General features: G+C 36.5%; 1 protein-coding gene across 4 annotated transcripts in view; it reads right to left on the reverse strand.

Moving 5' to 3' along the window:
* LOC106875522 (phosphatidylinositol 4-kinase beta) overlaps positions 1–15,916 on the reverse strand; it is a 130,211-nt gene that overhangs the window by 78,139 nt on the left and 36,156 nt on the right. For 2 of the 4 annotated variants that reach the window (XM_089350924.1, XM_014923713.3), the window contains exons 1-2: positions 13,166–13,416; positions 2,195–3,475 (exon numbers count right to left, since the gene is read on the reverse strand). In XM_089350924.1, the coding sequence (XP_089207050.1) occupies positions 2,195–2,894 (700 nt within the window). In that variant the 5' untranslated portion in view covers positions 2,895–3,475; positions 13,166–13,416. Of the gene's footprint in view, positions 1–2,194; positions 3,476–13,165; positions 13,417–15,916 lie in introns of those variants that run through there. The other 2 variants (XM_014923714.3, XM_014923712.3) reach the window with 1 other exon arrangement.

The following is a 15,916-nucleotide window of genomic DNA, read 5'->3' on the forward strand; positions in this document are numbered from 1 at the left end:
TTGCCCGGCGTGCTAACGATTCTGCCAGCTCGTCGCCTATCTCTTGCTCACCATCTCTCACTTCTATTATTTGTTATTAAAATTTATCACTCTTAACACACACACACACACACTCTCTTTCTATCTCTCTCTCTACTAACCATCATATAGCTGTCTGTCATTTTCTCCCATGAAACCCTTGCTCCTATCACTCTGTTAATCACTTCTGTCACCCTATTGCACTGGTCCTCTCCTAAAATTCCCTCCTCAATTACCTTCCCTGTTATATTATTTCTATTCACTCTCCTTATTAACAACCATCATGTAGCACTCTCTCTCTCTCTCCTCCGTTACTTCCATATTCCTATCACTCTAACCCTATTATTCCTACACTCCTATTACCCTAGTCCTCTTCTTCCCATCCAGTTGTATGGAAAGAAAGGAATGGATATAACTCTAGAAACAAGGAACACTTTAGATTTGCCAGAGACAAAACAACCTCTCAGCTACAAATAGGTAAATGAAGAAAGACAGCATAAGGTAACAAGAACTACTCAGTTCCACTGAGAAGAACACAACGTCTCTAGAGCTGGTGGAACAATAAGATGCAAAGGACCAACCCACATTAAGTGCAAAGGACCAACCCACCAAAGAGGGAAATAAGAACAGACTAACACTGAAAACCCATTCAAATCAATCCAGCTGAAAAAAAACAGATGTAAAATGATTATGTTGCAGGCATATTTCTGTAGTTCAGAAGTTTCCTTCCCAATTACATGATTTTTTGGCACCTTGACCAAGTATATTCTACTATAGTCACAAGCTGACCAAAGGCTTGTGAGTGGATTTGATAGACAGAAACTGAAAGCTAGTCACACGCACATGTGTGTGTGTGTGTAAGTGCATATGTTAGTGTCTCCTTCTTTTGACATTGCATGATAGTTGTAAATGAACATACTATCAAACAAGTGGCAGTCCTTCTAATCTCCAGTGAAAAGATGTCTGGCTATGAGAAAATATTATCATTATTTTACTTGCAAACCAGTGAGAGTTGACAACAGGAAGGGCATTCAGCTGTAGAATATCTGTCTCAACAAATTCTATCCAACTCATGCAAGCAGAGAAATGTGGATATCAAAACAATGGTGGTGATGGTGTGTGCATGTATACACACACACACTGAATTGTGATGAACAGAGAGAAGAGTACTCAATACATGTAGATTATCTATTGATATAATAATATGTACCCATCTACCTTTTGCATTAAGGAAAGTAGTTCAAATAGTAAAAAAAGTCTAGTTGCAGTGGTGGCATTGATAGAGGTGTTAATGATGATGACTGGAAACATACAGATGGACTAATGAGGTCATCAATTGAAACATAAGACAAGACCCCACTCAACTGAGTAGGGGTGGTGTAGTATTGAGGGAACTGGGTAAGGGGCTAGAAATTAAAGTATGATAGAGGGACAGGAACAGGTATCTTCTTGGAGACAAATTACAGGACTACTCACATTTTAGGAAAGAGAGAGTGGAAGTAAACAGTGTGAAGTTGGAATGAGAAATAAAATGGTGATGATGTGGTGTCAGAGTGGGCCTTCAATGTAGGAAGTGAGCAGAATTGAGTAAGGATAGAAGAAAAGGGAATGCACAGGTGGGTAAAGGTTACAAGGGTGTATGTGAAGAGTGAGGAATGGTTAGAAGTGGAAAATGGGTGGGAGGGGTGAATATAATGAATGAGGAACAAGTGTTGAGGGATGGTAAGTATACATTGGAGGGAAGGTAGGGAAGAATAGGTGATGACTATCTAGATCCACCCATCAATCCTATCTGATCTCTATAATGTCACTGTTCATACCTAAGTGAATGCTCAATGTCCAACCATTGAGCATTTGAGAAATCAGAGGAAATAGTACCTTACTGGAAAATAAGAGTTGGCAACAGAATAGGTCTCTGGCTACAGAAAAATTGCCTTGATAGACAATAAGTTTCAAGACGGTGATGATGATGGATGATGGTGTGTGTGTTTGTTTCCTATGGTCTTGCATGTGTTCCTATATATGTGCACATCTATGTCTGTATGCATATCAATGTTGTGCACATGCACATATTTTATTTTCATCAATATCAAGACAGTGGTATGGGTTTGAAAAATCCAAACGAAATGAAAAAAAAAAAAAGAGAGAAAAGTAAAATAGTTTTAAGTCTACTTACCTATATATATCTGAACTCCAGGCTCTTTGGAATTATAAAGGTAAGATATAGCAATGGACATGTTGAAAAGTTTTGATTCAAACAGTCGTAATAACCACGAGTGTTTAGCTGGAGGTGGTTTAGTTTTGTGTTTTGACTTGCATAACTGCTTGGGAGTGGAATCTATAACATGTCCATTCTCTATGGGGTAACCATTTTGTTCTTCAGAAGGAGTACAGTTTAAATTCAAACTCAAACCCTTTGAATTCAACCGGCTGCTATACAGAGAGTTTATATTGTTGGCATTTTCAAGGTCCATGTGGTTAGTTTCAGAGGTAGTCACAGCATTGTCTTCATCCATAGCTTCAGGCGTCTGTCGAAGTTGAATAGATTCTTCGTCCATTGGGCAGTCCTCATGATCATCACCAGCATTTTCATAATACTCACTGCAGCCTTCATCAATTGGCAATGTGTCGTAATCACCATTTACTAAGGCTGAATCCATTCCCTTTTCTTGTCTGTACAACTCCTGACTGTCAGTGATGCTCTCTTCCAAAATGCACAAATTGCGATTTAGAAGCTGCTGGCTGTAGGTATTTTTCATGCCCCCATTTATTTCCTGGTGTATTGTGGGGTAGTGGCCATGTATTTTTTCCCCTACTTCACTGGCCACATTGCTTACAAATGGATACTCTGCTTGAGAAATTTCCATATTGTACATACTATATAAATGTATTTCTTTACCGTTCAATATGAGTACCAATTATGTGAGAGGAGTGAGAACAGTGTATAGGAGTTTCTACATTGCAATAATATGTGGTTGGAATGTAAGCTGACTGATTTAGATTCTTTGCAGGACTTCCAGTGGAATCAGCAAATCGTACCATTATGGCATAACACGCATCAATGCACAGACTAAATGTAAACAGTAACAGGAGTGGAGAAAAACCAAGATAACAATAAGGAACCAAATGGGAAAGTACTGCTAAAAGGTAACAGAAAAAAAAAAATTTAGGATTCTGCAAGAAGAGGAAGATCTGAAATTATATTGAAATAACTCTTGCAGAAGGTTTAACATTTAATGCAGTGTTTTATCACAAATATTCAAGATTTTTATGAATAACTTATCACAGATGGTCAGCTCAAAAGAATAAAGTCTGGTGGATAACAGATGATCCTTGGAAAAAAAAGAATAGGCCAGTTCTTGCTGTAGGTCTTTGTTTCTCAGGTAACAAAACCACCAGACCATTAAAGTTGGTTCACCGATATTGACTTGAACGTGTCAACCATCAAAAGAGCCAACTGGAAAAGAAGAAATAAAACAGATTATTAATTTATGGTCACAATAAGAATACCTCATAATGAAAACATCAAGAAAACAAAAACTTAAAAAATGATTTTCTACATTGGCAAACAGTCAAAAAATTTTTAGAAAAGGGACACAGCCATCTAAAGTAATGCCATCATGCTTGATGCTTATCTTAGAAAGATGGAAGGTGACATCAGCCTCTGACAGGATTTCAACTCAGCACGAAAGAGGACAAAACTACATACTACATGTCATTTAGTTCGGTACTTTATTTCAGACAACTAATAATGTTTAGTATGAATAACAAAAGTAGAGTAGAAAAAGTACTTTGTGTTTAAATCCCGCTAATGTTAACTTTGTCTTCCTTCATGTGTTGATAAAATAAAGTACCAGTCAAGTACTGCTGTTAATATACTCAACTAACTTCTACCCTTAAAACTTCTAACCTTTTGCTTTTATCTTAAAGTTTATTATTAATAATGAAACAAAAAAAAAATTAGTAAAACAAACTCTGGACAAAATGACTTGTGATATTTAGTTAAACTATTTTGCATTCAGACATCAAATCCTGCTAAGGTAAATTTTACAGCCAAGTGCTGAAGTTGATTTAAACAATTATGCCCACCATAACTATAGTCTTGTCTCTAGGTTAGGGATCATTAAATAATAATGATTCTTAACGAATGCAGAAAACCTACAAATATTTGTGAGAGAAAGTATAGTTAGTCATTAAATTAATATCAATATTTGACTGGTATATATTTTATCAAACCATAAGTTTGAAAAATAAATTCTTATTGAGATTTAAACTTAAAACTTTGATGATGATAATGATTTCTGACACTGGCATGAGACAACAAATTTGAGAGAAATATATATTCAAATAAATCAACCCCAGTATTTGATTGGTACTTTATTTTATTGGCACCAGAACAATGAAAAGTCAATCTTGAGAAGATGTGAACTCAATGACAATATGTATTTCTTAACTAGTTAGCAACAGGCCAGTTTCGCATCTAATATATGGTACACCTTTTTTCATCCTTTCAGGGTCGATAAAATAAGAACCAGTTGAGCATTGGAGGTGATGTGATAGATTTACCCCTCTCCAAAATTGCTGGCCTTGTGCCAAAATTTGAAATCAATATGTGGTATGCCTATGTTCTACAAAAATAAATTTTTTTAAATTCATACTCTCTGGAAATTACAATTTGAACAGAGACAATGAAACTTGTGGTGGTCTTTTATAGGTAAAAATTAGTGATATTTATGAGTTAAGATAAATTCATATGCCTTAAGAAGAGAGGAATCTGATGTCTCAGGGAAGCCTTTTCATTCAAAAGGAATATCTTATTGGCATTCTTTTTCCTTTTCTTTGATACAAAGGGTTAGGCCAAAAATATTAGGCTCCTCTTCACACTGCAGCATACAGTTTATTAGAACATGAACTATTTACTGAAAATTAGTTGCTTTCATATTCAGCTAGTGTTTAGAACAGTAGGCTCTAATATGATGGAGGGTTTTAATTGAGATGCGAACATTTTAAAACAAGCAATTTAGTATTAAAGGTAGTCTCAGGTTGGTAGATATTAAAAGAGTTATCATGAAACAATAAGATGCTTTCACATTATCTTAATCTCCACAGCTAAGGCTTTTAAATACATAATAGAATTATCTACATTATAAACGCCACAAGTATTATGCATTATGCTGTGTTCTATATAAATACATATATATATAGATATATATATATACAGATAAAGATGTATGCATTGTCACACATACTACCTTTGACTGTTCAGGTTCAACTATGGATTATGCTTTCCCATTTTGGGTGAACTCTATTGATGAAAATGATGATGATTATTAAGAACTGAAATTATGCCTTTCAATGTAATTGGCCTAAACCTCATTTGAAAAAGAATCTTGCAAAAGATAAAAGACATATATAGATAAAAGATCACTGACTTGGATTGTCTGTCAGTAAAAGGATAATACATTCAAACACAACCTTACATAAAACTATGGGAGTTTTATTTGTTATACTGTTTCTGTTTTCCTCACTGTTTACACGAACGTTTTCTTTTCGGACAAAACCCTTTGTAACCTTCGTCCTGTCTTTGTCCTTACATGTCATTAATTTATATTAGCCCTTGTGGCCAATAAAACCAGAATTAATTATTATTATGCGGGGTGGATGTGTTGATAAAATAAAATGCTAGCTGATTACTAGGGCTCATGTAGTCAACAATTCCTTCTCACAAAAACTATATATGACCTCATGCCTATGTTAGAAAACAATTTACCCTAAGTTTCATGCAAGCTTTTACACCACAACTTTGTGTGCTTTTGTGCCCCAGTCTGAACACAACATAGACCTTTAGGAATGTAGAAAATTGTCTTAGATCTGCTTCCCTTTGTCAGAAGATGTGTTTTGTTTACTGGTGTTATTTCAATGTTTAATCTTCATATGATGTGTGCAGTAGGTGTGTGATTCTGTGCTAGGAAAGTTGTGTAATATTGTGCTGTGTTGGGTGTAAATTATATGGAGTATATGTTATTTTATTGAATGGTGACTGTGTTACATATGTGCTGTGTTGTGTTGTTGTTACTGATATATGCATATTGAGTTTTCAAATTCTGGTTGAAATCATTTTACTTGTACTTATTAATGTCCCTTGAAGAAAAGGAAAAACACAACTTCCCATTTCCTCTCTCAGCCACATGAAAACATCACAACTCTCTCTCTCTCTCTCTCTCTAAACCACTCAAAATATTAAGTTTCATAGTTGTTTCTTTTACCATTAAACTTATTTTGTTTTCCTTTCTCTTCTATATTGCACCAAATCAAAATACCAACAGACTTAACCCTGTAGCATTTAAACTGGTTATATCCAGCCCAAATATTTTACCCACTTTTATGTCCAAAATGACCAGATCCAGCCTCTCACACCTGCCCTACAATGTCATTCTAAAATAACTTATCACATCATCGAAATCTCAATGCTATGAGATAATGTGAACAAATAAGCATTACATTTAGTAGGGTAACCTGAATGCTAAAAGGTTAAGCCACCGTAACCAGCCTCACAGATTACTCCACCATACCCCCTACCCAGTAGTTAATACAAGCAACAGAACCTCTCAATACAAAAGATAAACATTGTCAAACTTATGTAACATTTCATGGTGACAATACTGATGATGGTTAAACAAGTACACTGAAAAACTTAATAGCAGGCATATCAATTAACAAAAATGGTGGGAGGAGTGAAGGTTGTCAATGATAATCAATGAAAAAGGCAACAAAAAATAAAAATCAGTCAATGAACAAAAATATAACAAGACTCAAAGTTGAATATATGGGTTGTTCAGAGATAAGGAGTTAGATAAGAAATAAAAACATCAGTAGCATGACAACTCCATACACAAGTACAAAACCTCATATTTGTAGAGAAAGTGAAATGACAGAGTGATACACATTGTTTTGAAATTCTCAGCAACACACATGAAGTTTAATGACAACAACTAGAAATATGAAAAAACCAAATTCAGAGTATCTGTTTGCTTTGAGCTTACTTGTTGCTCTATGATACTCACCAGCCAGTTACTAGTATTAAAAATGATTTCTTAGAAATGCTCAAGACCGATTTTCAGGTGACAGATATATCTGGTATCTATTCTATAAATTACCAATAGATTAAACTAATAAGAGAACCTCAATGTGGTGACTTGTGCTTGAAAAAATAGCAGTCAAAACTTCCCTCAAATTACACCCTACCATCTTAAAAGAGGAAGGAGATACATTAACTGGCGATACATTAAATGTGAAAAGAAAAGAAATGATCATAACACACTTCGATTGTAGTTCTGATCAGGGTTCATTTGGGATTAGACAGTGAAGAGTCAATACAAAGGCTACTAGAACAGTTAAAAATAACCAAATCACCTTCAAATTCCAACTTAGCATCTTAAAAAAAAAAAAGCAGGCATTGGAAAATATAGTCCTAGATATACTCAGTCTATAAAAATATGTCAGAATGATCATGATTTTTATAATAGGACTGCAAGATCATGATTTACCAGATATAAACAAGAACAACTACAAAGAAATTAACAGTATAGGAAGCAAAAACACATGAAACTAAATCTAAGTTATTTTGTCTAGGAATTTACTACTGTAACCAGCAAAGAAACCTCTACACAGTCATACAACCACTTAGAGATTGAATCCTAGATTCTTTAAAAAAATAAAACACTAGCATCAATACACTATCTTAAAGACAGCATCTTGGCAGTGACATGGGTTTTGATAAAGAGAGATTATATTATTTAGTGAACATTTTTATATGAGCAAAGGTAAATGGCAAAACACATGAAAACAAGGAGGTTCAGAACAAGGGTTGAGAATCCCTGATGTAAAGGATTTCACTTTTGAGATATAGACATAATTGTTATTTAGTCCCTGACTAGCTATAACTGAACATATGATCTTTCATCCTAAGTTCATACCCAAACTTACAATAAAAGCCTTCCAGATGCAACTGTTCATCTTTTTTGTATATGTGGGACTTGATTCTCAAATGTATTTATCTACCTTTTTTTAATGGCATAGATATGCATGTATGAAGAACAGGGTTGACTACAAATTTGTTCCTGAAAAATTACTCCTTAGAGTACATACCTTGTCAAGGTTTATGTAAGATAAGCAGGTACCCATGCAGCAAGTCTATGTTCACACTACTGATGTCCAATGAAAAAGCAAGGCCAGTACAGCATGGCACCAGCATCATTGCAAACAAATTCAGAACATTACAAACCCAAACAGATACACGACATCTCATCCAACACTCTAACAACCTCATTAATCATTGAGCACTTTTGTGAAAAATACTTTGTCTTGTGAAATTAAGACGTGCTTTTGAAATCCATGAAATCTGCTTAATTTACCATGCATGCACACACACCACAAAATTTACAAGGCATTTTGATTGGGTGTCTTTTACTACAGCCTTGGGTTAGCCCAAGCCTTGAGACTGAAAATGAGTAGATGGAATCTGTGTGGAAATCCAACAAGCAAACTGTAACTATAATTGAAGGAGCCAACCTTGAAATATAGTGTATCAAGCTGATTATGCCTGAGGATTATGTTATTAGTACACATTACTGTGGAATACTCAGTTACTTATTCATTCAATGACCAGGTAGTTCAGGTGATAAAATTTCAGAACTGTCAAAACCACATGAGATCCATTTATTTTTACTTTGAGAGAGAGAGAGAGTGTGTAATTATTAGATATGTGTTCATGCATGTGTATATATGTATTTGTGGTAGCAGTTATCATTTATCAAAAATAGGAGTAAGCAACATTGGAACTGGAATTTTGCACAGGCAAATATTAATTTCTTTAATATAGAGAAGATATATTCATTTGATACTGAGGTTTTACTCTATACTTCCTTTGAATTGCCTATTACTATTACACATTCTCAAGCTGTCTTGAAAAATAGGTGAAAACTCAGAGTAGCCTCAGCTTCAAATAAATTACTAACTACTACATGTATTGAGTAATTTTACTTTTGCTTGTGCACCTAAATACAGATATATAATTGTATAAAACCAGGCATGAATGGAGTGAGCATTGATACAGGAGGCTTTCTACTTAGAACATCTATTTTGAAAATATGAATGGTGAGTAATATGCAATAATAGCTGCTATTGTAACTACAATAACAACAGCATTAACTTGTTTTCTTAGGAACAACCCTGCACTCTTGTTTTGTAAGAAGGAGGATGTACGGTCTAAAGACTTGACTTTAATGTATCCTAGTACTTATCAACACTCCTGCAAAGAAAGATAAGACTTACCTTCCAGAAATGTTTGAAATCAAAATATGAGGCATCAAAATAAGATAACATAAAGCAATATAAAGATTCCTTACATTGGCAGAAAGCCATCAAGAAATTTATAGGGAGATGAGTATAATCAATACAACTGACAACTGGTATATTACTTGTACATATGTTGCAATCCTAGTACTTGATTCTTTATTTTATTGACCCCAGAAATATTAAGAAGTTGACCCTAGCATGAGTCAAACTCAGCATTAAAAGAGCTCTCACAAAATTTCATGAGACATTTTGTAAGACACTGATGATTCTTTCACAACACTATCCTTGATAATAAAAATTGACACAAGAGTGATAAAAGCCAAAGTCAAGCATGTTAGGATTTGAACTATTATTTTGTCAATCATTTCAATAACACTGATAATACTTTCTAATATTGACCAAGAGCGCATTTAGTGTTTAAGGTGCATAATTGATTATATTAACCCAGTACTTGGCTTGTACTTAATTTTACTGACCCAAGATAGATGAAAGGCTAAGTCAACCACAGTAGGATTTGAACTCAAAACAAAGAGAAGCAAAATGTTATAGCCACCACTCAATAATCATAATCATTTCTAACTTAGGTACAAGTGCACAAATTGTGGAACTGGCCAGAGCTGATTAACTGAAACCCAGCACATATTAGAAATAACATGGAAGAATGAAAGATAGTCAACCTAAAAAGGATTTTAATTCAGAACATAAAATAATGGAATTAAGTAGTAGAAGGTATCTAATTTTTCATTTCTGTTTTTTTTTTTTTCTTGTAATCATAAAGAATTCTTAGGAATAAGGCCAAAAATTTTCAGAAAGAAGGGTTAATCAATTAAAGCAATCCCAAATACTTAGTACTTTTATTGACCCCAGAAATACGAAGAGCAAAGCTGGCCTAGGTATGATATAAAATCAGAACATAAAAGTCCATAACAAAATGCCTTGTGGCATTTTGTTAGATACTCTAATGATACTGCCAATTCACCACGCTTAATAATTAATGATAATAATAACAATATATAACTTTTATGTAGGAGTTCCCAGAGAGAAGAGGCAAAGGTGGAGAAACATGTTCTGCTATAAATAGTTAGCAAGTGCTTTTTAACTGCTTACATTACTAAATTCAAATTTTCCCATGATAACAATACCTTGCAGAAGAATGTACTTCACCAAACGGTGACCCCAATAGTTTACAAAACTACATCATTCTATCACCATGATCACTAACACAAGGATCCCCTATATCAGAGGTTTTCAAACTTTTTGACTTGCGGACCCCTTTATATTTCAGGCTTTACCTTGGGACCCCCTTATAAACGCTTGTGAAATTTATACATAAATATTTGCTTAAAATAACATATATTTTTACATTTATTTATTTAACAGTATTTAACAAATAGGTTTATTGTCAATTAAAAGATTTCGATTAAAAAACATATATAAAATCAAATTGCCCATAAAAAGTATTTGCTGTCCACGGACCCCCTGTGGTCCGCGGACCACAGTTTGAAAACCCCTGCCCTACATGGTCGCTCAAGGAACAGTGGCCAAACTTACAGCATCTCGTCCTAAATATAAGGAGAACACATAAGACAATGTAGTTAGTCTCTGATTTACAAAAGACTGAATGGTCATTTTTTTTTTTTTTTTTTTTTTTTTTTGTATAAACTAGAAGTTTCTGATCATAAGTCTACCATACCAGAGCTGACTGATGGTTAAATAATAAATACAGAGTTCGTATGATAGTGCAATGAGTTCTATGCGAGACATTGAGAGTCTGGGAAATTAATCACCCAAGACTTCCTAAACGATCAGTATTTCCCCATGGCAAATAGCAATATGAAACTAGTAACACGCATGACTCACGGGATAACAAACACACACACTGACACACATACATATACATGTATATACATGAGGAAGAGGAAAAGGAGACAGAGATCAGTACAAGTTATGTTGTTTTGTTATTAATACATATTTAGATGTATGCGAGAATATTAATGTTTCTGACACTAGAAGCCATACTCCAAATAGTATCACACACACACATGAATAAGGCAAGTGACACATTCCATACTTTCAGCAAATGACCGAAACTAAATGGCACTTTTCATACACTGGTGCACAATCATAAGGAACACTTAAGATAATATACTGCAACAGTGAACAGCTACGTTACTTTATATAATACTGCGGCTTGGGTTAAATTTGAAACACTTCACATTTGGCTGGCCAGAGAAGAAACGAAAAGTAAATTGCTGAAGAATGAAAACGAATCTATTGACTACATATAAGACAGGATAAGGAAGGAAAGAAAGAACGAACATAAATACATGTGTGTGTATGTGTTTGGTGTGTGTGTGAGAGAGAGAGATGTAGAGTCGGCCCTAAAACATCAGACTCCTCTTCCCTCTTACAGCAAATGAACTTATCCGAATTCACGAAATATAGGGTATTCCCTTTAGCTGTTGACAGGATATCACGATTTCGGCACACGTCTAGCAGTGCTGTGCAGAGCAGCACTGATGCTATTAAAGAATGTCCGGTTCTATAGCCCATACTGTAACACCATATTCTCTTTTTACCTATATATATATATATATATATATATATATATATATATATATATATATATAGCATATATATATTCTTACCCATACTTTAATTATATAACTGTTATTAATTCATACATATATAAATTGATTATTACACTCGAGACTTACACAACTCACACTAAAAACTATTTTACGGCTGGATAACTGCCACCAAATACAGTGGCAAACCGGATTAATAACCATTTAATTAACATAGCAGTTTTGTAAGTTATGGGGCCAGTAGGAAAAGAGACAGAGGGAGAGAGAGAGAGAGAGAAGGGAAAGAAAAGTTGCACTGGTGTTAGTGAAAAAAGGTTTGAATATGTATTCGTGATATAAGCCAAGAGCAACGGAGGAAAACACAGGAAGTTTTTAAAAAATTGCAAAATTTAGAAAACCAGAAACGGACTGAGCCGAATCGGACTGGTACTGACCTAGCCAAGATACAGCGAAGGTTCGTTCCGATCGCTTTTATAACAACACAAATACAGTAAATATAAATAAGTAAAATCGACTGAATTCATCTGGGAATTCATTAAAACACAAATTGGTGGTAGTTGTCAAATTATAATAAAAACAAAATATGTTGTTTATCATCACAGTGTGTGTGTGTATGAAATTAGTCTTATGTTTGCCGTATCTGTTTTAAATGTGAGAACTCTAAGCTGACAAGCTGTCTGGTTTACAGACTTCATATAAACTGATTAGTTAGTGAGAGGAAGAAAAACTGAAAGACAGGATTGCTTTTTAAATGTCTTTTCTCGCTAATCAGTTGTAGCATGAATACAGTATCTTCCATTCGGGAAATCTATGTATATCTGTTCGCTAAAGGAGGGCGGCTACCGCTAAGTTAGCTACAACACATAGCCGCAAACAGTAATAACATCATCATCACCACAGACACACTGAATAGTCTAGTCTTAGATACTCTATGCCAATAGGTAAAAAAAAAAAAAAAATTAAGGACGAGATGGTAAGTACTGAAACGCTTTCAATCATTATAATTCTGCTCGATCTCAGGACTGGATTAGGAGGACTAGACAACAGCGTCACCAGTGGCCGACAGTATACAATAATGCTGAACACCAACAAAAACATGGAAAACTATCCACAACATTTACACATAAATAAAATAAATAAATAAATGACAACATTACGAACAACAAGAGTAAAAATCAGCACCACTGAAGTGATCTACTTACTCTTTCTTCCATTCTTAACGTTAAATTGTGTCGGAGGCGAGAAGTAAGTAATATGTGCACATCGTCAACATATATGTAAGTATACGTGCGTATGCAAACACGGTAACTTCCTGTTAAAAATAAAGGAATGAATGGTTGTTGTTTGGTGTGTCTTAGAGAGGAGATGGTCAACACCTTGTAACACGCCAATGGAACAGACTTAGTTCTCTCCCTTACTTAATCTCTCTCTCTCTCTCTCTCTCACTTCCTCTAACTCTTCCTCAATAGTCCTCCCGTTTTCTGTAGTCTTTCACAATTAATTCCAAGCACTCACTCTCCTTGAATTACCGAAGCCTCTTACTCCACCTCATCTAACACACACAAATATAAACATATACAAAAGCAGGCAGGCATTCACACTCACGCAAATAGATACACTTGGAAAAGAAGACAAACAACAACGACAGACGGGTCCAGGCCGATTAACAATTGATGTCGGTGTAGACGAGGATGACAGAACGAGTCCACACACACAAGTCCAATGCATGAAGTTTTCGACCCTTGAGTCACTTAACTAACTTTACAGCTGAATAAAAATATATACTTTTATTTATTGAGTGCTATCTACTCCTGTTTGTTCCTCCAGTAAGCTATATATATATATATATATATATATATATATTACACACACACATATAAATACATACATATCATCATCATCGTTTAACGTCCGCTTTCCATGCTAGCATGGGTTGGACGATTTGACTGAGGACTGGTGAAACCGGATGGCAACACCAGGCTCCAGTCTGATTTGGCAGAGTTTCTACAGCTGGATGCCCTTCCTAACGCCAACCACTCAGAGAGTGTAGTGGGTGCTTTTACGTGTCACCCGCACGAAAACGGCCACGCTCGAAATGGTGTCTTTTATGTGCCACCCGCACAAGCCAGTCCAGGGGCACTGGCAACGATCTCGCTCGAAAATCCTACAGGAGCCAGTCAGGCGGTACTGGCAACGGCCACGCTCAAAATGGTGCATCTCATGTGCCACCCGCACAAGAACCAGTCCAGGGGCACTGGCAACGATCTTACTTGGCTTGCCGGGTCTTCTCACGCACAGCCCATTTCCAAAGGTCTCGGTCCGTAGTCATCGCCTCGGTGAGGCCCAATGTACGAAGGTCTTGCCTCACCACCTCAGCCCAGGTCTTCCTGGGCCTACCTCTTCCACGGGTTCCCTCAACTGTTAGGGTGTGGCACTTTTTCACGCAGCTATCCTCCTCCATTCTCACCACATGTCCATACCAGCGCAATCGTCTCTCTTGCACGCCACAACTGATGCTTCTAATGTTCAGCTTTTCTCTCAAGATACTTACACTCTGACGGGTATTCACATTGACATTACACATCCAACGGAGCATACTGGCTTCATTCCTTGCGAGCTTACGTATGTCCTCAGCAGTTACAGCCCATGTTTCACTGCCATGTAGCATGGTTGTTCGTACGCATGCGTCATACAGTCTGCCTTTTACTCTGAGTGAGAGTCCCTTTGTCGCCAGCAGGGGTAAGAGCTCTCTAAACTTTGCCCAGGCTATTCTTATTCTAGCAGCTACACTTTCAGCGCACCCACCCCCACTACTAACTTGGTCGCCCAGATAGCGGAAGCTATCGACTACCTCTAGTTTTTCACCCTGGAATGAGATAGAAGTTGTTTCCTGTTTGTTTGCAGTCTTTATTGCACCTGAACATCTGCCACAAACAAAAACTAACTTGCTAGTTAACCTGCCTTTGATGTTGCTGCACCTCTTATGTGTCCATAGCTTGCACCGGGTACATCTTATAGAGTTACTACCTACTCCTTTTCTACATACTGAGCAGGGCCATCTACCTGAAGGGGTTTGTGTTTTATCTACCTTCCTACTTATTAGGATTTTGGTTTTAGCTAGGTTGACTCTAAGGCCCTTCAATTCTAGACCTTGCTTCCACACCTGAAACTTCTCCTCTAGTTCTGATAGTGACTCCGCAATTAGGGCAAGGTCATCAGCATAGAGGAGCTCCCAGGGGCAACCTGTCTTGAACTCCTCTGTGATTGCCTGGAGGACTATGGTAAATAATAGGGGGCTGAGGACGGAACCTTGGTGGACCCCTACCTCTACCCGGAATTCATTGCTGTACTCATTTCCAACCCTCACCTTACTGGCCGCATCTCTGTACATGGCTCGCACAGCTCTCACTAGCCATTCTTCTATCCCAAGTTTCCTCATTGACCACCAGATAAGGGATCGGGGGACCCTGTCAAAGGCTTTCTCCATGTCAACGAAAGCCAGGTACAGAGGTTTATCCTTGGCTAGGTATTTCTCTTGCAACTGTCTCACTAGAAATAAGGCATCAGTAGTGCTTTTACCTGGCACGAACCCAAACTGCATCTCATCTAAATTGATTCGCTCCCTAATTAGTTGGGCTATGACCCTCTCTGTAACTTTCATAACCTGATCTAACAGCTTGATGCCTCTGTAATTATTTGTATCTAAAGCGTCCCCTTTACCTTTGTAGCAGTTGACTATGATGCTGCTACACCAGTCATAGGGTATGACTCCTTCGTGTATCACCTGGTTCGTAATACGGGTGACTAGGCTATAGCCAACACTGCCAGATATTTTGAGCATCTCTGCAGTGATTCCTGATGGGCCGGGGGCTTTCCCGGTCTTCATACTCTTAATTGCTTTATCTACCCTGGTACTATCAACTCGGATAGCTGGTCCCTCTATTGGGTCGACA

The sequence above is a fragment of the Octopus bimaculoides genome, chromosome 4 (genome assembly GCF_046866305.1).
Source record: "Octopus bimaculoides isolate indiv1 chromosome 4, ASM4686630v1, whole genome shotgun sequence".
In the NCBI taxonomy this organism is placed as follows: Eukaryota; Metazoa; Mollusca; class Cephalopoda; order Octopoda; family Octopodidae; genus Octopus; species Octopus bimaculoides.